Raw genomic sequence first — 24,334 nt, forward strand, 5'->3', positions numbered from 1 at the left:
TACATCAACCATGATTTCCAATGTGACATTATACTTGCAAGGACCATAACTAAAACAGGAAGTGAGCTTTACATGCTGACTGCTGAGAAAAAGTAATCTTAGCAAGTCATGACCCTGAGAGGCTGAGTGTCAGAGCTGACAGGAGAGGGGAATAGCATATAAATCGAACATAGTACATCACCCATTTGTACACCATTGCACTCCAAGTATCTGTGGTTTTGCATTTCTCCTGCACTGCAACTGGTACATAAGTTTGGTCATCATCAAGAGGAATTTAAACTTTGTGTTCTCACAAAACAGTTAGCCATACATGTTCAGCATAATAATTAATAAACCCAGTCATGTTTTCTATGTCCTTGTGGGCCATGGCTATGCCTACATTTCTTGTATCCTCAAAACTAGTTTGGCCACATCTTGAAATTTGTTGAATCCCTCATGAATGGAACATAAACCATATCTGAGACATAATGCTACATCAGTTTTCAACATTGAAATAGTTATCAAAATGCAAAAAGCTGAATAGTCAGGGAATTGTTAGATACTAGGAAACTTTTACATTTAAAATCAGCACAATATTTACTAACAGGTAACAATTTTGGCCTTCAAGGAATGAACTGAACAATGTCTCTTGGTTCATTTTTAAAGGATTTGTGTGGAAAAGCTATTTTATCAAAACTTACTTATCTTAAAAGGAGTCAGTGCTTCTATGTGCAAGCTAATCTCACGTGAACAATGATCAATTTCACAGAAAGCTCTGATGCCTGATGACTAGGCGGGAAAGGAGGAAAGTACCTGCAGTGTAAGCCAAGGCTAGCACTCCTCCCTGCTCTGAATCATCCCTGAACAGCCACAGTCTACTCTGTCACTTGCAAACACATACTCGAAAGCTGTGGGGAGGGAGTCCTCTCAGTTTGCATCATTCATTCCAAAGTTACTGTCTAGCTTTGTTCTTTCCTATCCTCCTCCCCTAATAAGTCCCTGTTCCCTTCCAAACTGACCTAGTTCTATGGTCTTGAGTGTTTCCATTTACGGCTTTTTGCGGATTATTCCTACCACTACTTTCTTTAGTTGGCAGAAATGGCAGTAATATCTTAGAATTACAACTTCTATTTCTTCTCTGTTCATTGCTTTACTCTCTCCCCTGTGACTAGAACTATTTTCAGAAATACAAACAGGAAAACAGGCACGAAATGGTTCTCTCTTGACCTTGTTATGTCTTGAACTAGTTCTTATCCAATGACTCTCGTCCAGATTTCTCTACAGGGAACTTGATACTGGCCCATCTTCAGTGGTCTGAGGATGAGTGACATGAGCATCCCTGGAGACCTTCTTAGAAACACACCACCTTAGTCCTGCTGACTCAGATGTGTGGTGTAACATGTTCCCCCACAGGGGCTTCATTTCATAACTAAAGCTCCAGGCCACAAACCTAATCGCTTCCAAATCCACTTCCCTTCCCTTCCTTCCATTTTTGGAATCTAGCACCAACTTCCTCCTCATCCTGTCAACTAAATTGAAAATGCATAACAGGCCATCCCCGTTCTAATGGACTTTTAACTGAGACTATGGCTTTCCTGAACTCAATGACTAATCATTCCTTTCTTTCTAGTTTTTGACTGTCGCATTCTGGATGTACTACTTGCTGAAATAGCAACGTTTTTAAGTGGTAAACTTTTAAATGGAACTCTGCAACCAGCATTGCGGGAAGAAGTAAGAGCGTGAACCAAGGTACCAGTGAAACTACACGTACAGCGAACAATGCTCGTTTACTTTGATCTGTAGTAAATGAAGTAGAGCTCTGTGTAATTCACTACTTCAATCCTCAATACCTTTCCAATCGTGAGAAGACGGGGAAAGACGAAAACTTCTGCCCAACCTCTCTGCAAGTTTTGTTACTCGGTGCTCAATTGATATAATTCCTATAATTCTTCCTAATGGCTCTTCCTTTTTCTAAATGATTACGTCATTTTCCCACACCCATACTTTCTCTTGCCTTTGCCTACTCCCTGTATTGTGGCTCTCTCTTTTCCCTCACTCCCTCCTCTCCTCTTAATTTTCTAACATCCCTCAGACATTAGAATGCCTTGAAACGGAGCTAAGAAGGTAGCTCCTTCAGTGACTCTCAAATTTGCCTGTGGCTGATACGTCAGGGTACATGAAACTTATTGCTGTGTTACTTCTCTTTTTTCTTACTTTGTCATTAATAAGTAGTTTTGGGGGATTCAGAACTCAGCCATGCTCCACTGTGAAATAAACATGCTGTCAAATGACTTTCTTAAAATATCACACATTTATACATATTTCTTACCTTTTCTTTTTCTATTTCCTGCCTGTTTTCCTCCATCATCTGCTTTCCCAGAAAAAGGATCGACAGGCTTCTGTGGAAAATTCACAGAGATACTCTGAGAAAATTCATATAGCAGTAATGAGTTGCACAACCATTACCTACTCATTTCCCAAGAACTTATCTGATTTTTACCATCTTAAGGCAGGCAGGTTTAATAATGGGAATCACGTACTGAGGACCAAAATGTCTCCAATGAGAGCCTTATGAGAAGCCCAGCTTCGGTCTCCACATGGGTGCTGACTTTGTAAAGCAGGCATGGAAAGCCACAGGAGGGATTCAGAGACAAAATTCCAGCTGATAAACATATTTCATCCTAACGTCGGAGGAGACAAAGTGCTCTGCACTCTCCAATGAATGGAACATTGAAACACACAGATTTAAATGAAGAAGTTTTTATGAGAGTATGTTTGTGATATACAACAATTACATTTGTTTTGGGGAACTGCTACATTCGTTATCATTTCTTCATTGCCTTGGTTCCCTTTACACCCTAACATCACTTTCCCTTCCCTGAATAAACAAATTCTTATAAATATACTTGTTACCATTCACCACTAAGCATTTCTAATCACAAAAGCCACGTCACTGTTAAAATAATTGGCCAGCTAAGAAGCTTCAGAGAGCCATGCTGAGTACAAAGAACATCGCAGGCACTGCTCCACTTGTGTAAACAAGGGCTTAGAAGAAAAACAATTATGAGTAAAACTTTTACTGCTTGAAAAGATGTTTGAAACTTAAAATATACTAATAACTTCATGTTATATTCAAGTAAGAGCACACAAATATTGGACACTATATACAACTATTTCCCAATTAAGGGAGAACTTTTTAAAAGTATAAAAAGAGCTGCAGCATAAAACCTTTTTTAATTTATTAAGTGCCCAAAACTTGCTCATACTGATTTGCATGTTTTCTTTTCTGTCTGTCGCAAAACTGTAAATAACTGTGATGAAAGTTGATGCACTTCCTGCTTTCAGGTCACTGTAGGGTGCTACAATGATAGCCAGACATGGCTCATGGCTCCCTGCTCTCTGCCCACAGTGTCCTCGAGACTTGACTGGGCTGGCTCTTTCTCACTCTTAAATTAGCAGCACTTCACACTCATTCCCATCCTTACCTCAAACTCCCTTGGAATTCTCTAACCTATGCAGGCCTGGCAGTGCACACCTGTAATTCCAAACTTCTGGAGGTTTGAGACATCAGAAGCACTAGTTCAAGCCCAGTCTGGAGAATGTGGTGACTTAGAAAGACCCTTATCTCAAGTATTAAAAGGCCTGGCGAGCTAGTGCCAGGTGAAGGCCACAGGATGGATTCAAAGTAATGAAACAAACAGTGCTCTTGTTTGTCTGAATACTCTATCATGATAGCACAAGTCCTCATCTGATGTATTCAGTGTCCCACTACCTAGTGCACAGTGGGTACAGAATAACAGAGATTTATTCAAGTTCACATTTAAAGCCTCCTCAGGGAAACCTCAAGCACCAAGCTACTCTCTTCCTATATGCTGACTCCATCAACAGTTTACCAACAGTGTTACCATTTACAAAGTAGCAATCTATATGCCCCTCTCAACTTTCTTATTGTCTTCTTCACACTATTGTTTTGTTGTTCTCAGGTTTAGGAAAAAATCTTCAATATTTATTCAGGTACTGCAAACCAACTAGAACTTTGTATAATTTTCAAAGTATTTTTACAATTTTTATCACATTTGTCCATATATATAGCTAAAAAGCAGATCATGTGTTATCTTCATGGTATAATAAGTCACAAAATCCAAATACATTAAATGATTTTTCCAAAACCAGCAGTCACTAACTGACAAAACCAGAATACTAACTGGTTTTGTGCTTCCACCACTACCCTGGTACCACAATGCAGGAGCTGCTTGGACCGAACACATTAGGCCTTTTCCTAAGTGCTCACTCTAAAACAATTTGTCAATATTTACATCTTTATCACTACAAGCATGACTGCCATAGAGACACTCAATGCATCCACATTCAACTTTGGGTTCTGTTTTTTGAAATAATGTAAAATGGATCTGTGATTATAAAGCCCTGTATTTATATCTTGAGTCCTTTCTTCTTTTGAATTATGTCATGCAGATTGACACTAAGCAACCAAAATAGATTAACAATTGTGATTCTCACTCATTATTTTGTCAAGTTAAAACCTCTAAAAATTATATCCAAACATTTTGTCTGAATCTCAGCAGAATTTTCAGCCAGTGGCCAGAGGCTGAGCAGGGAAAATTCTTCAGTTTTTGTTCAACTTAATTCCAGAATCTAAGCCGATTGCTTATGAAATCTAGCTCCTAGTTTTTGACTGCACTGGCTTGCTTGAATGAATTTTACACAGGTAGCAAAGGTGTGCTTAGCACTCCATCCATTTATTCCTTCACCTGCAGTACAAGGGATTCAACACAAGGTATTTGTATTGAGCTAGGAACCCTGTGTTTTTAACTTTTTGAGACAGATTCTTATTAATCAGCTAAGCTGGTCACAAAATTAGGAACTGTGGTTGAAAACTAAGCAAATGATTTCTTACAGGTATATGAAGACATGAGAAAGTACAGACAAATTGTCCCATTTATATTAAAATCTCAACCAATACTTATTTCAAACATAATTACAAATGATAGGCAGTACCTCAGAATCCCAAGCCATCCGTACTCCTGGTGCAAACACCGTATCTATAAAATGTAGTCAGAGACACATTAGTGAGAATATTCACTGCTGTAAAATTTGCTTATAGATATAAATATATCTACATTCATGAAGATTTCAATGAGATATGAGTCAATGTTAAAAGAATTTCAGAAGTTTGAATCAGTTTCCAAAACCTGTTGGTAGAAGGAAATTAAGACAAGTAAAATTTTAAAAGAAATGAATATCATTTTTTAGATCTACACACATTTGAAAATAATAGCATATAATTAAAAACAACTTTCACAGTCACTAATTTACCAGTTTGATGAGTTTTCTTCTCCTCATCCACATTAGTCATATTGTTAACTGATATCTCATCCAGTGCTTTTACAACAAAAGGCTTACCCTTTTTCCACGCTGTAACTTTTGACATTTCTGCTTGTTTCTATTGAAGAAAAGAAAAAAACAGTATTACAAAGCAGGCAATTGCCCAGCCACCCACTCAGTGTAATGGAAACACAATGGAAACAATCACCGAAAAAATCTATCAAATCACACGGATTACTCTGCAAAAAGCTGAAAGCACATTCTGCTTGCATGGAAGCAGACGCAGATACATGAAAACAGTGAAATGCATTTCATTCATTCTACAAATGGGGTCCAAAGACAGGCTTCTAAAGCAAATACGATCAGTTCTATCTGGAAAGCTCAGGAAAAGCCATTTCTTGTGAACAGGTGAGAAAGCACCAAGGAAGGGTGTCAAGGGCATTCAAGAAAGGACACCAGAAACAAAAGGATGGGCATGAAACAATACAGCAAAAGAGGGCTGCCCAAGGGATGTGACACAGCTGGAATACAGTTCCTGGAAGGGCACAGACAGGTGAACAGGAGCATCACACTAATTTCAGGCTGGAATGGGAACTTCCCTTGTGAAATGCAAATCTGTACATTCTCTGATATTGTAAGATCGATGCCAGAGAATAATGGGAAGCACAGCATCAAAGAATATTGTTTTTAAATGATGAGTGAGAAAATGAGTCCAGAAATGAAAAATAGTTCTCAGAATGTAGGAAGTAAGTAAATTTGATAGTCACCAAAAGGGTAGCTGGGGCCAGGAATTCTCAGCTTCAGAGATCTGGTGCCATCCAATATCATCACAGAAAGACCACAGTCAAGGCCTGCAGGAAATACATCTAACTGGAGGCCTGGGATGGAGGAGACACATTTGGAGGAGGGGAGATGATGACCTCACTCAGGAAATGATATTGGCTCAAAAGGTAAGTAACTTTTTGTAGAATACAGAAAACGGAGGCAGTAATGCTAATCTATGCACAGTTCTGAAATTCATCAGATGAAATCATGAGGGGGGAATTACAGGAGATGCCATTTTTCAATTATATACATTAACATTTGTGTTGAAGCTATAAACAAACTTTAACTGATATATGCAAATACTAACTTCTGAGACAGTACGCAAATGTGAATTTTAAAATTTAATCATAAGATTTAATACTAAGATACCCATTGAAGATTTTGAAAAAGATTCCTGTTCAAAGAAAAATCTTCCAGGATTTAATGAAATCCAGGCCTGCTGATGTGCACCTGTGGTCTGTGCTTATAGGGCAGCTCAGGCGGGATGGTCCCTGAAGCCAGGAGTCAGAAATCCAACTGGTGAATATAACCAGGTCCATTCTCATAAAGGGAAACATATTGTAAATTGTAGAAGAGAAATGGTGATGATTTACAGAAAGTGGTATTTTTAAATGCTACTACAATGTGAGGGAGAAATGGAAGGCCTTATTTGAAAATTCCTATTCCCCCAATAAATGGTATATGCCAATACTTCTAGTTTTCTATTTATTGCCATATGCAATGACAGTTACAAATGGAAGAAAGGTTGTGGGCTATTTACCACTACCTGAGAACTGAAGCATTTCCGGTAGAGAGAAAGGAAACACAATAATTTCCACAATTTTGCATTCAGTGAAACTGCTAATCACGATTCTACAGAAAAATTACACTTTGAAAAGATGCACCTAATAAACATGGAGCTGACTAAAAGAAAAGCTTAAGAGATTTTAAGATGACATTCTAACCTATGTTCAAAGTTAAAGGATACTAGAATGTACTGTGTCTTTCATTCCTCTGATTTGTTTTCTTATTTGACATAACATTAAACATAAGTCACCTGAAAGTATATATCCTAAGCACAGTATACATTTTAGGGCAAACTGAATGCACTTATTTATTACATAAATTATGCACACATTACTTGAAAAATTCTACTAGGTAGAAATCCATTTATTGGCATTCAACTGGTATTAAAATGCTTCTTAATACCAAACACCTCACTGAAAGTCTTCAGAATTCACACAAAAATCTTTCTAATCTCCAGAATCTCATTGTACTGCGGAGTTTTAAATGAATTTTTGGAAGTACAAAAACTTGTGAAACTTGAAATGTCAGAATCAGATACAGAGACTACCACTGTATATTTTTAAAGCTATAAAGCTTACAATTACTTACATCATTACCACTTGCTTTTGTAGACCATCTAGTTCTACTACTGCTTATTATTTTGAAAACAGGTAGTCTTCTATAAGATAAAATGTTTTAAAAGTGGTATCCCCTTTATGGAGGAATCACATAGAAAACACAGTGCAGGAAGGTGTAGTATACATTCAATCCAGCACTGGAGGTGAGGCTAAACATCCCAAATTCCAGACCGGACTCAAAAACAAATTCAATTAACTAAAAAAAGAGGGCAAGGGATACAGCTTCCTGCACAGGCCCTGTGATCACCTTCCAGAAACAAAAAAACAAAACAATAACAATGAAGATCCTGTAATTCCGTAGTCATACATCCCTGATGAAACACATTTTAAATTTCTAAGTTGTCACAGTTTCCGGTATTATTCTAGTCTAACAACAGAACCAATAACAGAAGCAGAGGAGCTCTCATAAAAACTGATGATAGCAAAATAAAGATTACTTAAAGGAAAAATTGTTTTATACACGGTAAGTTGTTCAAATGAAGGCACCAAACTTCCCTGATTATTGTAGGACTAATAAGATCCATAAAAGATTTATATAGGTATGAGTGCTATGAAGGTCTTGGTAGTAAGATTTTCAAGCCATGGCAAGGTCCACTTATCCAAATGATCCTTGACCAAATTTTGTATTTCCGCCATCATGGCAAAGGTTTGACAGATACAATTTTCCTGTCACTGTGTTTTCTAACCCATTATTATTTTCAGTCTCAAATACTTCAAAATATGTACCAGTTATTTACCAAAGGGGTGGAAATTCTTTTTAACTAGGCATAGTTCTCCAAAGTGATCTTCCCTGATCAATGTTCCATATAAATTTATGGTAGCTACACCACTGTTAAATTTGAAGACTAAGGGCAATACAATGCAAAACTAAGAGGAAGAAAATTAACATTACGAAAGACACTTACCTTGTTATCCAGAAGAAAGTCAGTGTCATCTGATTTAGGCCAGAAATTAACAAGACTGTGTTTGCTGGAAGAGCTGGGGAGCAAAAACACACAATAGCAGTGGGTGAGTTTCATTCTTTAAAAACTGGTGAAAGCTTGGCTATCTGTGTATCAAATGATGGTTCGTGGTTGACACAATTAAAAGTTGACTTCCAGTTTTGAAATATTTTAGATGCTTCCTTCTGTCTTCACTTCTTCCAATCTCGGAAACACTCAGCATAGTCTCACTTTCACTCCCAAAGCATGACAGCCAAGAGACCAGCACAGTCTAAAAATCATTTCTCTTTACAAATTGCCTGCTCTGAAGGCTGAAGTGAAAAATGCAATAATAGCAAACAAAAGTTGTTACCTGGACTCAAACAAGCCTGGTAACCTCAAGGTGGAAAAATACACCGTCCCCTTTCCCTGCTCTGTCTCTGGTTCAATGACTAAGCTGGATGTGATGGTTCTAATCTAGTGTCCCCTTTCATTATCCTGTGTGTGGAAGGTGTTTGGACCATGGGAACCCTATCTTCAGCATGTCCTCATCCATCTGCAAGTTCAGTAGCTCACTGTGCTCTTAGGTGGGAGGTCTGCTCTGAGGAAGGCCACTGGGTTCTGACCTGCAAGGGTAAATTCTCACCCCTGGTTCTTCAGCCCTCTCACTGCTCCCTGCCTGTGTGTTAAGGAGCTTTCCTCCACCTTGTCTCCCTGCCAAGTGGTTTCTGCCTTGGAGCCTCTTACCTGAGTCAGAATGAATCTTTCCTCCTTTAAATTGTTAGGGTTGAGCATTTTGCCCCATTAATGCCAAAGTTACTGAAAGTCAGTAAGATGCCGAGTAAGTCAGGAATGGCAGTCTTTGTTTTCTGTATGGAAGCCCCTTACACTGAGACAACTCTGTTAGTATCATTTAGCATAAATCAACACAGAGTCCTCTGCAACTGTAAAATATTTGAAGGTTAAAAGTACAAAAATCAAAGAAAAATGTGGGTGGGTGTGTGTGGGTGTGTGTGTGTGTGTGTGTGTGTGTGTGTGTGTGTTGGTCAATTTCTTCCCTGGGAAATTAAACTATTAAAATGATAAAACCCAATTGTTTTTCTTGTATGCCTTTGCTTTTTTCACCTACACATAAAGTGGTGAAACTTTCACAGACACTCTGACATTCAAGTAGGAGCTGGCTGGAAAATCAACCCTGGTAGCTGCTCCTCTGTTATTATAAATCTAGTCTAATGTCGTTTTGTAAGTGCTCTTCCTTCTGGGTTTCTCATGGTGGGGCTCCACATCAGTGTTCACTTAAATCTTCAGCCTAAGAAGGCACAGATTCCTAAAAAAAAGGATGTGCTCAAATAACCAAGAGCAGCTGCTCCTGAAAAGAAGTATTTGTGTCACAATCACCTGCCCTCAGCAGAAGCAAGGTACCACCTATCAAGAGGACACATCTGCCTTGCAGGCCTACCTTACATAAGAGGTGGAAATGAGGGACACCTGTCCTGGGTAACAGGCCCATGAAGTTCAGCTGCTTCTGGTCCCCAGTGGAGTGAGAGGCCTAAGCCACCCTCCATGAACTGAGTAGGAAGAAGGGCATGGGATATTCCTTCATGCTCTAGAGACTTCCAGGTGGCTCAGATTACCCTAACTAATCTAATACCAATTTTTAAGTTTCGCTGTTCCTCCGACTGAACAAAAAAGCAAAAATCTCTTCAGAACTCCTTTGAATCCACACTTTTAATACATTTGTCAGGATAATTCTCAGTATTCTGGGGCTTCATTTTCTGTATTATCTTTATCAGACTTGTGACAAACCTCAATATTCTGATTTGTAAGACCTCAGTCTTGCCCCACCCAATGTTGTCCTTCCAACATGCCCTTCCCCTGTGAATTCCACTCTCATGATCTCCCACTGGACATGCTGGACTTCCTCCTCTCTTCTATTATGGAAACTCTCACAGAAGGAGACATGACAAAGAGTACCAGACACAGCAAATATAAAACCTGAATACAACCTCATTTTGTCATGAACTATATTCAGATAAGTCACTTTAATATCATTGTATGTCAAATTCTCTAGGATTCAACCATGTGGCTAGAATGTTAAACAGGTTGAGCACTAGAGGATATTTTTATTGGTCTCTTAGATTTCTTAGAACCTGAAAGTTTACTTGTTTTTGACTCTGTCTAAACAACAATAGGAAATACTAAGCAGCATAAGCACTTGCCTTGCAAGAATGCAGTCGTGAGATTTGATTTCTGGTACTAAAAAAAAACCACTAAGGCAGCAGAAATAAAAAAAAAAAATACCAAGTAGAAGAAAAATTTTTTTAAAAGTCAAGAAAATATTTTACTTAAGAGGAAAAAAATCATAGAACTAGGCAGTAGTAATAGCCTGAAAGGAAAACCAAACTGGGAAATTGGTGAATAGACACATGCATTAAAAATGTCATTGCAATAAACCCTCAACATAAATAATATAAGATGATTTACATAAAGATAGTCTTAACTACCACATCTCCCCTAAGTTCTATAGTGGTAAAAACAAGAAACTGGCTATCAATTCAATCATTATCTTTAGAATAAACTCACCAACTTCTCAGGAAAACTAAGCAGACTTGACATGTCCCTTATGGTGACTTTCTACATTGATCTTAAATGACCTGCATTTGGATCCCAGCACTGCAGAGGGCAATGGAAGGCATCTGGGAGCCAGGCAGGCTAACAGTCAACACATGGGTCAGTTACTTCTTAATTATGAGACCATGGACCATTTAAATAACCTCCATTCATAAAAGCAGCCAAATTAATAAAACTGGATTAAAACAGCACAGGTACTTTGTCTGGCCTGGAACAGAACACTAAAACAATTGGTTTCTTTTCTGCATTCACTAATTAGTCACTGTACGATATTTAAAAATCTATATATTCTTACCTGATTAGAGAGTCATCATCAGAAATATCACACACTATTCAAGAAAAAGGTAAAATACATTTTGAATTAACAAAAATATAAACTATTAAAAGTATAACTCTGATGTTTTGACACAAAATAGTCTTTTGGGCTACATCTGTAGCCCATTCTATAATCAGTATTAATTATGCTATTGATATGCAATGCATTAAGAAATCTCACTTCCTATTTTTAAGAAATGCAGGGAAGAAGAGAATTTATCTACATTTGATAGCTAAATGAGCAATAGTGCTGTGCACAATCACATCCTACCTGAAGGTATTATATTGACAGAAATGGTACCATTAGCAGTATCGCTGGCATAAGCTGACATGGCAAACAAAGAGCATGACTTTCCTAGAGTAGTGGCACTAGGAACGATCATAAAAGATACACTTATTTTCTTAAGACACAAGGCAGCTGCTGTAGCATTCAGTTGGAACTGTAGAGTTTGAAGAGGAAATACTTTAGCTCAAGGAAGCTGTAAAGGGCATTCTAATTTGCAGCATGGCAAAATATGGGAAGCACACCTGAAACAAGCACCATTGCAATGATTTCCAGCTCTCAGTGGAGAAGAGCTCAGGAGAAGTCTGTGCACTTACTCTTGCTATTCCTCTCCTAGGGAAGATGCTAAGGAGCTCCCTTAGTTCTCCCTGGTTTCTCTGACATATGTGTGATGCAAACAGGGCTCAAGTTCATCTGCTATCTTACTTCCCATGGAAAGAACCACTTCAGAGCTCAAGCCCTTACAAGCTGGTCCAGTCTGAAAAGCTTAAAAGCCAGCACCGGGGAGGTTGCAACCAGCTGCCAGGGAGCACTATCTTACATGGAATAATGAAAACATACAAATGAAACCACTAACTCACTGAGCCTCTCAGAATGTGACAAGTGAAAGACAAAATTTTACGTCATGTAAACTTTGGGAAAAAAACAAAACAACACAAAGAACCAAAAGCCTCTGATTTCCCGTGACAGAGAACCTATTCATACAAAGTCAGGGCTGGGGTTGGACTCAGTGGTAAACATGTGTGCACAGCACGCACAAGACCACTGAGTCCCTAGTACTGAAGGAGTGAGGACCAATAATAATAATGATAAAATCGGTCATGTTTTACTAACTTAACATGACTTGCACTCAAAGGAAGAGGAGCATTTTGACTCACCTATAGCTTTCATTACTCCCTCATCTTACTTCCCATCTCCAGGAAAGAATGAAAGCCCTGAGGCACTTTGAGAAGCACAGCACTCGCCAGTGTCTGCCTCCATTCTCAAAGGTTCTGTCTGGACCCAACAGAACAAGGTGGTGCAGTTCGTGCTCTGAAGTTCAGCATGATGTCACTTTTGGCAACCCTCCTCATGATGAGGAATCCACATAGAAAGCAGGCCAGCTCAGCATGTGGAGCACATGCCATCAGCGCATATTCATACAAGCATGAAAAACACAAAAACTAAGGCTGGAGGTATAGCTCCATGGTAAATCATTGACCTGGAATGGCCAAAGCACTGGCTTCGGTCCCTAGCAACATCCCCAATAAGAGGAAAAAAGGCAGTTCAAGTAACAGCTTTATTGGCTACATTCAGTTAGCTTGAACAGTTACTGCTTTTAATCTTCAAAAATTATCCACTGTATCATTTCAATGAAGGAGCAGATCTGCTAAAATGATCACTGCCAGGAAAATGAAAAGTTCAGTGGTTGCAGTATTGGTGGGGTGGTGCAGGGCCAGGGAGGCAATGAACAAATAGCACAAAGGAGCTGTCTGAGGCATGACACTGCTAAAGGAAACACACAACAAATTCCAATCCACCATCACATGAAGAATGCTAACAGTGAAACTTAGTGTTAAATGCAGACTTTGGATGGGAACCAAGGACCAGTGTAAGTCATCGTCTATAACAAGTGTACTACTCTAGAGGACAGCACTGGCCATGGAGGGAGGCAACTCGTGTGAGAGGCACACAGTCTACTGGAAATCTCTGGAGCTTTCTTTCAATTTTGCTGTGAACTTAAGCCTGATATTTTAAAATGTTCATAGTGCAAAGGGTACAGTTCAGTGGAGGGGCACTTGCCTTGCATGAATGGAGTCCGAGGTCTACCAATCACTGCAAAAAAGAACGCATAGAAAATAAAAGAGAAGAAACAAAGCTATTCATTAAAGATAGTTACTAAACCCAGTACTGCAGAAGATACGGAAAGTCAGTATACCCCTGGAGATAATTACAAGATCAAAGTAGCACAGACTAGATATCATCGCCTAAACTAAAGAATAGGAAAATACGGAGAACAACATAAGTTACAAACTTGGGTGGGAAAATAATGTATAAGTGACTTAAAATTTTATTTTTAGTCACAAAAATCACTTCTCAGTGACAAGGTCATGTAGTAATATGTTATTTACTAAGTCTAATGCATTTATTGACATATTAAAACTTTATTATATGTTATTACACAGACAGTAAACATAGTGCTTTAAAACTCTTTTCATGTATAGGATTTCAGAAGTAAAAATTAATAAATGGAGTATTTTGAAATAAAAATTTTCCTATACTTAATTTCTTAAATACTTCTGAATTCTGCAGTATTAAGAAAAAAACAAGAACAAATATAAATGCAGCAGTAAATATACTACACATTTGAGTAGACCCATCAGATCTAGAACACCAACAGTTTGCCCTAATGTTAACTGCCAACGTTAGATGACAATGTAACGATGGACCACTGTAAGTCATCATCTGTAACAAGGGTACTCCTCTAGGGGCGGGCACTGGCCATGGAGGGAAGCAAAACACTTTGTGTGAGAGGGACATGATCAATCAAAGCCCTCTGGATCCTCCTTTCAACTTTGCTGTGAACCTAAGCCAGACATAAAAAACAAAGTTCTTAGTGAAAAGGGTGCAGCTCTGTGGTAGAGCACTTGCCTGACTTGAGTGGAGTCTCGGGTTGAGTGGCAACCACTGCAAAAAGGAAGACAATGAAACAGAAAAAAAAGAGAATAAACAAAGAAACAAAGAAAAAGGTATTATTTAAAGAAAGTTAATGAATCTACTAATACCATGATACAGAAATTTAGTATACAATTGGAGATAATTCAAAAACTCAGTAACAGTGTATAGATATCACCTCCTAAACCAGAGTAGGACATTATACAGAACAATACAAATTACATACTTTAGTGGGAAGATAATAATTGTTAAGTGACTTCAAATTTTATTTTTAGTCACAAAAATCACTTTTCAGTAATACAACCATGTAGTAATATTCTTTTACTAAGTCTAACACATTTACTTAAAAAATTAAAAGTTTACTCTAATGTTAGTACACACAAAGTAACCATACTAATTTAAAACTATTTTTCATGTATAGGATTTCAGAAGTAGAAATTAAAGAAGTGTAACATTTGGATTAAAAATTTCCTATAATCATCTCCTAAATTCTTCTGAATATGGAGTATTAACAAACAATTAAGAACAAACATAAATGCAACAGTAAATACCCTACACATTTGTTAGACCCATCAGATGGAGAACACTAACAGTGAACCCTAACATTAACCGCAGATTCAGATTTTAAGGATAAGGGTAGACTCATGGTAAGTCATCATCTATCACAAGTGTACTACTCTAGGGGAGAGCACTGGCCATGGAAGGAGGCAACTTATGTGTGAGAGGCACATGATCAACTGCAAATCTCTGGAGCTTCCTTTCAATTTTGCAGTGAACTTAAACCTGATATAAAAAAGCAAACTTCGTAGTGTAAAGGATACACCTCAGTGATAGCGCACTTGCCTGGCCTGAATGGAGCCACAAGAAAAGGTTGAGGCTCTGCAAAAGGGAAGACAAAAGAAAACAACACAGGAAAAAGCTGTTAATTAAATGTAGTTACCGAAACTACTACTACCATGTTACAGAAACTCAGTATATACCTGGAGATAATTACAAGATCAAAGTAGCACAGAATAGGTATCATCTCCTAAACCAAAGAATAGGAAAATATATAGAACAATATAAGTCACATACCTAGGCAAGAAAATAATTGATAGGTGACTTAACATTTTATTTTTATTCACAACAATCACTTCTTAGTGATACAATCATGTAGTAAAATGGTTTTACTAGGTCTAATGCATTTATTAAAATATTAAAACTTCACTATAATGTTAGTGCACAGATACTAGACCTACTGATTTAAAATACTTTATCATGTACAAGATTACAAAATTGAAAATTAAATAAAAGGAATATTTTAAATCATAATTTCCTATACTTCATGTCTTAAATACTTATGAATTCTGGAATTTAACACAAAATTAAGAACAAATATAAATGCAACAGCAAATACACTACACATTTGAGTAGACCCATCAGATGGAGAACACTAACAGTGAAACTAATATTAACTGCAGATTTGGATTATAATAATGGACCGGTTTAAGTCACTCTCCATAACAAGTGTTCTAGTCTAAGGGAGGGCACTGGCCATAGAGGGAGGCAACTTATGTGTGAGAGGTACATGATCAACTGCAAATCTCTGGATCTTCCTTTCAATTTTGCTGTGAACTTAAGCCTGAAATTTAAAAAAACAGTTTATAGTGCAAAGGGTACAACTCCATGGTACAGCACTTGCCGGATACGAATGGAATCTCAGGTTTTTTGGCAACCACTGCAAAAAAGAAAAGAATGGAACTGAAAAGAAAACAGAAGAGAAGAAACAAAGAAGAAAAGCTATTAATTAAAGACAGGTACTGAAACTATTACCATGTTATAGAAACTCAATGTACAATAGGAGATAATTCCAAGATCAAAGTAGCACACTATTACTATCATCTCCTAAACCAAAGAGTGGAATATTATACAAAGCCATATAAATTAAATACTTAAGTGGGAAAATAATTCATAAGAGGGGCAACATTTTAAGTCAAACACATTTGTTTAAAATGTTAAAAGTTTAATCTTAATTCACACAAAGTAGCCATAGTGATTTAAAACATTTTCATGTACAGGAATTCAAGGAAAATTAAATGAATGAAGTATTTTAGGTTATAAATTTCCTATAATTCATTTCCTAAATTCTTCTAAATATGGAGTATTAACAAAAAATTAAACACAAATATAAATTGAACTGTAAATACACTTCACATTACAATAGAACCATGAGAAGGGGAACACAAACAGTGAATCCTAACACTGACTGCAGACTTCGCTTGGTAATGATGGGCCAGTGTAAGTCATTGTCTACACTAAGTGTACTACTTTAGAGGAGGGCACTGCCTGTGGAGGGAGGCAACTCATGTGTGAGAGGCACACAGTCTACTGGAAATCTCTGGATCTTCCTTTCAATTTTGCCGTGAACTTAATCCTGATGTTTATAAATGTTCAAAGTGCAAAGGGTACAGTTCAGTGGAGGGGCACTTGCCTTGCGTGAGTGGAGTGCCAGGTCTACCAATCCCTGGAAAAGAGAACACATAAAAAATAAAAGAGAAGAAACACAGCTGTTAATTAAAGATAGTTACTGAACCCACTACTGCAGAAGATACAGAAACTCAGTATACCCCTGGAGATAATTACAAGATCAAAGTAGCACAGACTAGATATCATCTCCTAAACTGAAGAATAGGAAAATATGGAGAACAACGTAAGTTAAAATCTTGGGGGGGAAAATAATGTATAAGTGACTTAACATTTTATTTTTAGTCACAAAAAACTCTTCTCAGTGATACAATCATACAGTAATATGGTTTTTACTAAGTCTAATGCATTTATTAACATATTAAACCTTCACTATATGTTATTACACAGACACTAAACATAGTGATTTAAAACTCTTTTCATGTATAGGATTTCAGAAGTAAAAATTAATAAATGGAGTGTTTTGGAATAAAATTTTCCTACAGTTAATTTCTTAAATACTTCTGAATCCTGCGGTATTAAGAAAAAAACAAGAACAAATATAAATGCAGCAGTAAATATACTACACATTTGAGTAGACCCATCAGATCTAGAACACCAACAGTTTGCCCTAATGTTAACTGCCAACGTTAGATGATAACGTAACAAAGGACCACTGTAAGTCATCATCTGTAACAAGGGTACTCCTCTAGGGGCGGGCACTGGCCATGGAGGGAAGCAAAACACTTTGTGTGAGAGGGACATGATCAATCAAAGCCCTCTGGATCCTCCTTTCAACTTTGCTGCGAACCTAAGCCAGACATAAAAAACAAAGTTCTTAGTGAAAAGGGTGCAGCTCTGTGGTAGAGCACTTGCCTGACTTGAGTGGAGTCTCGGGTTGAGTGGCAACCACTGCAAAAAGGAAGACAATGAAACAGAAAAAAAAAGAGAATAAACAAAGAAACAAAGAAAAAGGTATTATTTAAAGAAAGTTAATGAATCTACTAATACCATGATACAGAAATTTAGTATACAATTGGAGATAATTGAAAAACACAGTAACATTGTATAGATATCACCTCCTAAACCAGAGTAGGACATTATACAGAACAATACAAATTACATACTTTAGTGGGAAGATAATAATTGTTAAGTGACTTCAAATTTTATTTTTAGTCACAAAAATCACTTTTCAGTAATACAACCATGTAGTAATATTCTTTTACTAAGTCTAACACATTTACTTAAAAAATTAAAAGTTTACTCTAATGTTAGTACACACAAAGTAACCATACTAATTTAAAACTATTTTTCATGTATAGGATTTCAGAAGTAGAAATTAAAGAAGTGTAACATTTGGATTATAAATTTCCTATAATTCATCTCCTAAATACTTCTGAATATGGAGTATTAACAAAAAATTAAGAACTAACAAAAACGCAACAGTAAATACCCTACACATTTGAATAGACCCATCAGATGGAGAACACTAACAGTGAACCCTAACATTAACTGCAGATTCAGATTTTAAGGATAAGGGTAGACTCGTGGTAACTCATCGTCTATCACAAGTGTACTACTCTAGGGGAGAGCACTGGCCATGGAAGGAGGCAACTTATGTGTGAGAGACACATGATCAACTGCAAATCTCTGGAGCTTCCTTTCAATTTTGCAGTGAACTTAAACCTGATATAAAAAAGCAAACTTCTTAGTGTAAAGGATACACCTCAGTGATAGCGCACTTGCCTGGCCTGAATGGAGCCACAGGAAAAGGTTGAGGCTCTGCAAACGGGAAGACAAAAGAAAACAACACAGGAAAAAGCTGTTAATTAAATGTAGTTACCGAAACTACTACTACCATGTTACAGAAACTCAGTATATACCTGGAGATAATTACAAGATCAAAGTAGCACAGAATAGGTATCATCTCCTAAACCAAAGAATAGGAAAATATATAGAACAATATAAGTCACATACTTAGGCAAGAAAATAATTAATAGGTGACTTAACATTTTATTTTTATTCACAACAATCACTTCTTAGTGATACAATCATGTAGTAAAATGGTTTTACTAGGTCTAATGCATTTATTAAAATATTAAAACTTCACTATAATGTTAGTGCACAGATACTAGACCGACTGATTTAAAACACCTTTTCATGTACAGGATTACAGAAGTTAAAATTCAATAAAAGGCATATTTTGAATTATAATTTCCTACACTTCATGTCTTAAATACTTATGAATTGTGGAATTTAACACAAAATTAAGAACAAATATAAATGCAACAGCAAATACACTACACATTTGAATAGATCCATCAGATGGAGAACACTAACAGTGAACCTTAGTGTTAATTGCAGACTTTGGATGGCAACGATGGACCAGGGTAAGTCATTATCAATAAGGAGTGTACTACTCGAAGGGAGCACACTGCCTGTGAAGGGAGGGAACCCATCTTTGAGAGGCACATGATCACCCGAAATGTCTGGATCTTCCTCTCAACTTTTCTTTGAACTTAATCCTAATTTAAAAAACAAAGTTCTTAGTGCAAAGGACACAGCTAAGTTGTAGAGAACTTGCCTGGCAAGGATGGAGTCCCAGGTAAGGTTATATCTGCAAAAATGAAAAGTAAAAACATTAAGAAAGAAAGAAAGAAAATAAGAAAGAAAGAAAGAAAGACAGAAAGAAAGAAAGATAGAAAGAAAGAAAGACAGAGAGAGAAAAAGAGAGAAAGAAAGACAAAAAACTATTAATTACAGGTAGTTACTGAATCCACTACTACCATGTTACAGAAACTCAGTATACAATTAGAGATGATTCCAAAATCAAACTAGCACAGTATAGGTAACGTCTCATAAATGAGTAGGAAAATATGGAGAACAATATAAGTTATAAACTTGGGTGAAAAAATAACTGAGAAGTGACTTAACACTTTTTTTAGTAACAAAAATCACTTCTGATACAACTGTGTAATAATACGCTTTCACAAAGATTAATGCATTTATTAATATATTAACACTTTGCTAAAATATTAGTACATAGAAAGTAGCCATACGAATTTGTAACTCTTTTTCATGTTTAGGATTTCAGAAGTAAAACTTAAATAAATGGAGTATTTCAGATAAAAATTTTCTATACTGCATTTCTTAAATACTTCTGAATTTTGCAGTATTAAAAAATTAAGAACAAACATAAGTTCAACACTAAATGCACTACACAGCTGAGTAGACCCATCAGATGGAGAACACTAACAGTGAAACTAATATTACCTGCAGATTTGGATTATAATAATGGACCGGTTTAAGTCACTGTCTATAACAAGTGTTCTAGTCTAAGAGATGGCACTGGCCATAGAGGGAGGCAACTTATGCGTGAGAGGTACATGATCAACTGCAAATCTCTGGATCTTCCTTTCAATTTTGCTGTGAACTTAAGCCTAAAATTAAAAAAAAAAAACAGTTTATAGTGCAAAGGGTACAACTCCATGGTACAGCACTTGCCTGGTACGAATGGAATCTCGGGTTTTTTGGCAACCACTGCAAAAAAGAAAAGAATGGAACCGAAAAGAAAACAGAAGAGAAGAAACAAAGAAGAAAAGCTATTAATTAAAGACAGGTACTGAAACTATTACCATGTTATAGAAACTCAATGTACAATAGGAGGTAATTCCAAGATCAAAGTAGCACACTATTAGTATCAGAAAATATCCAGTATCCAGAAAATATCCAGGAATATTATACAAAGCCATATAAATTAAATACTTAAGTGGGAAAATAATTCATAAGAGTGACAACATTTTAATTTTAGTCACAAAAATCACTTTTCAGTAATACACTCTTGTAGTAATATTCTTTTACTAAGTCAAACATATTTATTCAAAATATTAGAAGTTTAATCGTAATTCACACAAAGTAGCCATAGTGATTTAAAACTTTTTCATGTATACGAATTCAAGCAAAATTAAATGAATGAAGTATTTTAGGTTATAAATTTCCTATAATTCATTTCCTAAATTCTTCTAAATATGGAATATTAACAAAAAATTAAACACAAATATAAATTGAACTGCAAATATACACTTCACCTTACAGTACACCCATGAGATGGGGAACACTAACAGTGAATCCTAACACTGACTGCCGACTTTGCTTGGTAATGATGGGCCAGTGTAAGTCATTGTCTACACCAAGTGTACTACTTTAGCGGAGGGCACTGGCCGTGGAGGGAGGCAACCCATGTGCAAGTGGCACGTGATCTAACAAAAATCTCTGGATCTTGCTTTCAATTTTGCTGCAAAATTAAACCTGATTTAAAAAAAAATCTTAGTGCAAAGGGTACAGCTCACTGATAGAGCACTTACCTGGCATGGATGGAGCCTCAATTTTAATTGCAACCACTGCAAAAAAGAAGACAAAAGAAAAGAAAAGCATACAGGAGAAAAGAAAGAAACATAGGTTAAAAGCTATTAAATGAAAATAGTTACTAAATCTACTAGTATCATGTTACAGAAGCTCAGTATACAAATTCACATAATTCCAAGATCAAAGCACCACAGTATAGGTACAATCTCCTAAAGCAAAGAACGGGAAAATATCCAGAAAAATATAAATTATACAACTAAGTGAAAATAATTGAGAAAAGTGACTTAACATATTAGTTCTAGTCAAAAATTCACTTTTTAGTGATATAACCATATTATAATTTTCTTTCACTAAGTCTAACACATTTACTTAAAAAATTAAAACTTTAATGTTAGTGTGTATAAATCAGCCATACTGATTTAGAACTCTTTTTCATGTATGGGATTTCTGAAGTAAAAATTAAATAAATGGAGTATTTAGATCATTAATTTCCTATACTGAATTTCTTAAATACTTCTGAATTCTGCAGTGTTAAGAAAAAAATGAAGAGTAAACATAGATGCAACAATAAATATGTTACACATTTCAAAACAGCCATCTGATAGAGAACACTAAAAGTGATACTTTGAATGGTAACGATGGACCCCTGTAAATCATAGTCTATAACAAGCATTCTAATGTAGTGGAGGCCTCTGGCCCCTGAGGAAAGCAACCCATGTGTGAGAGGCACATAATAAACCAGAAATTTTTGGATATCCTCTTAATTTTGCTGTGAACTAAAACCTGATATAAAAAACAAACTTCTTGGAGCAAAAGATACACCTGAGTGGAGGGGTACTTGCCTGGTGTTAAAAAAGTCTCAGATTCACTTGCAACCACTACAAATAAGAGAACAGAAGAGATAAAGAAAAGAAACAAAGAGAAAACACTATTAATTGAACATAGTTACTGAATCTACCATTACCATGTTACAGAAACTCGGTATACAATTGGAGATAATTCCAAGATCAAAGTAGCAGTGATAGATATTATCTCCTGAACTGAGGAGTAACAAATTATACAGATCCATATAAATGACATACTTAGGATGGAAAATAACTGATAAAAGTGACTTAGCATGCTATTTTTAGTCACAAAAATCACTTTTCAGTAATAAAATCATGGAGTAATATTCCTTTACTAAGTCTAATCCATTACTTAAAATATTAAAAGTTTACTCTAATGTTAGTGCACAGAAAGTAGCCACACTGGTTTAAAATTCTTTTTTGTGTTTAGAATTTTAGAAGTAAAAATTAAATAAATGGAATGTTTTAGATTAGGTCTTTCTTGTAATTCATTTCTTAAATAATTCTGAGTTCTGAATTATTAAAAAAATTAAGGAAATATAAATTTAATTGACACAGTGAATGTTTTAACTCCTCTGTGTTCAAAGTTTTTTCTTACTCTTTTCCTTTTTTGTTGTTTTTGTCTTTTGTTTTTTGTTCTTTGAGACAGGGTCTCACTATGTAGTGCAGGATTGCCTTCAACACAAGAAGGTACTCCTGCCTCAGCCTCGCCAGTGCTGGGGTTACAGGTTTGTGCCTTCACACTCATCCTTTTGTCTTTGAAAATCAAGACAGGGCCACCAAGTGTAATTCACTATGAGAAGTCTTACCTGCAGGGCTATTGTCAGAATTTGAAGATTCCTTTTTTTCACATTGAGAATTTTTTCTATGCAAAAAAAGTGATTTAAAATTGATATAAAACATATTAAATTACTAAGCGTATTTCAGACAATGTCAGATCTAATATGAAAACTTTACTCCAATACTTTAAATCTGTCATGTCTACAAAACTTTATTACACCTGTAATTAAGGAAGAAAAAACAGTAAGTAAAGTGAGGCAGGCATCAATCAAGAAAGGCAAGACAGCTCCAAGCATTAGCTGGATTAGCACAATTTAAGAGAAACTGTCTTGAAATCACAAGCTCCGGCTCGAAAACCAACAGCTGTTTCTTTTTGCATAAGTCATTTCCCTTAGACTCAAAGTCTTATAAACTGTAAGGACTTGGCTAATTTAGTTTACCAGAATCCCATGAAGGTTTGATGAGGTAACATAGAAACCTGCTCTCAGAAATAATAAAGTAAGGGGTGAGTAGTTCCTAAATGCTCACCTAATTTGGAATTCCAACTACAACCCAACGTGTGTATTTTCAGATTGTAGTATTCAAGTGCTGTAGTTACCAGAAAATAATGGGTCTTAATTTGGACTATGAGCTCTTCTCTTCTCTGTGGTTTGTAATTCATGGCATATCAACTTTTAAATAATTTATAACTAAGTCTATTTATAAATATCTCATTAAATTGGACAATACATTTGTCTTCTACTACTGAACTAGTTATGCCAATGGCAGAAAAGTAACAGATATCAAGACCTGGAATAAAACTTCAAGCAGAACACATAAACTGTATCAGACAAACATGACCGGACAGGGAAAATCAAATAAGAATTAATACAATTGTGATGGAGCTGTTTAATTCCCCATTGTCACAAAGACATAAACCAAGTAGACAAAAATCAGCAAACAAATATCAGAACTGAATAAAACCTGTGAACAAGTGGACTTGGTAAGTGTTTACAACATTCCACCGAACAACATTAGGATACATGTTCTTCTCAGCTGCAAATGGGACATTCTCTAGACCATATACTGGCCCACAGAATATGCTTAAGTAAGTACTAAGGAACTGAACTTATCCCAGGCATATTTCCTGATGACATCCCAGTGAAACTGGAAATTAACACCAAAAGAAACCGCAAAAATTCCATAAACACATGGAAATAAATAACATACTCTTGAACAACCAATGGGTCACAGATGAAATTAAAAAAGAAATTAAACAATGTCTACAATTAAATGAAAATGCAGATACAACTTCCTGAAACCTTTGGAATGCAATGAAAGTAGTCCTATGGGAAATTTGTAATAGTGAAGTCTCACACCAGAAAAACAGAAAGAGCAAAAACTGGGACTTCCAGGAGAACATAGCGGACAGATAACAGCAGCTATGGAGGCTGCTTCTAAGACTTGGCTCAGAAGTCAGGAATGGTGTGGAGTAAGGAGAAATAAACCAGTGGAGATATGCTCTACTGACCCAGGAACGAACTGGGCTGAGAGAAACCAACTTGGAAT

At 36.3% G+C, this 24,334-nt stretch overlaps 2 protein-coding genes across 2 annotated transcripts in view; both read right to left on the bottom strand.

Moving 5' to 3' along the window:
- LOC134477199 (ankyrin repeat domain-containing protein 17-like) overlaps positions 1-11,748 on the bottom strand; it is a 47,800-nt gene extending 36,052 nt beyond the window's left edge. Inside the window, exons 1-6 of the mRNA XM_063254230.1 lie at positions 11,688-11,748; positions 11,397-11,430; positions 8,456-8,528; positions 5,401-5,440; positions 4,996-5,039; positions 2,309-2,378 (exon numbers count right to left, since the gene is read on the bottom strand). Coding sequence (XP_063110300.1) covers positions 2,309-2,378; positions 4,996-5,039; positions 5,401-5,440; positions 8,456-8,528; positions 11,397-11,430; positions 11,688-11,748 — 322 coding nt within the window. The remainder of the gene's footprint in view (positions 1-2,308; positions 2,379-4,995; positions 5,040-5,400; positions 5,441-8,455; positions 8,529-11,396; positions 11,431-11,687) is intronic.
- Positions 11,749-19,196: 7,448 nt separating this feature from the next.
- The window catches only part of LOC106025321 (ankyrin repeat domain-containing protein 17-like), a 47,658-nt gene continuing 42,520 nt past the window's right edge, over positions 19,197-24,334 (bottom strand). The window contains exons 14-18 of the mRNA XM_063254231.1: positions 22,816-22,871; positions 22,004-22,039; positions 21,161-21,196; positions 20,301-20,336; positions 19,197-19,413 (exon numbers count right to left, since the gene is read on the bottom strand). Coding sequence (XP_063110301.1) covers positions 19,361-19,413; positions 20,301-20,336; positions 21,161-21,196; positions 22,004-22,039; positions 22,816-22,871 — 217 coding nt within the window. The 3' untranslated portion in view covers positions 19,197-19,360. The remainder of the gene's footprint in view (positions 19,414-20,300; positions 20,337-21,160; positions 21,197-22,003; positions 22,040-22,815; positions 22,872-24,334) is intronic.

The sequence above is a fragment of the Cavia porcellus genome, unplaced genomic scaffold, assembly GCF_034190915.1.
Source record: "Cavia porcellus strain 051 isolate PalLab524CR breed Dunkin Hartley unplaced genomic scaffold, mCavPor4.1 scaffold_8, whole genome shotgun sequence".
Classification (NCBI taxonomy): domain Eukaryota; kingdom Metazoa; phylum Chordata; class Mammalia; order Rodentia; family Caviidae; genus Cavia; species Cavia porcellus.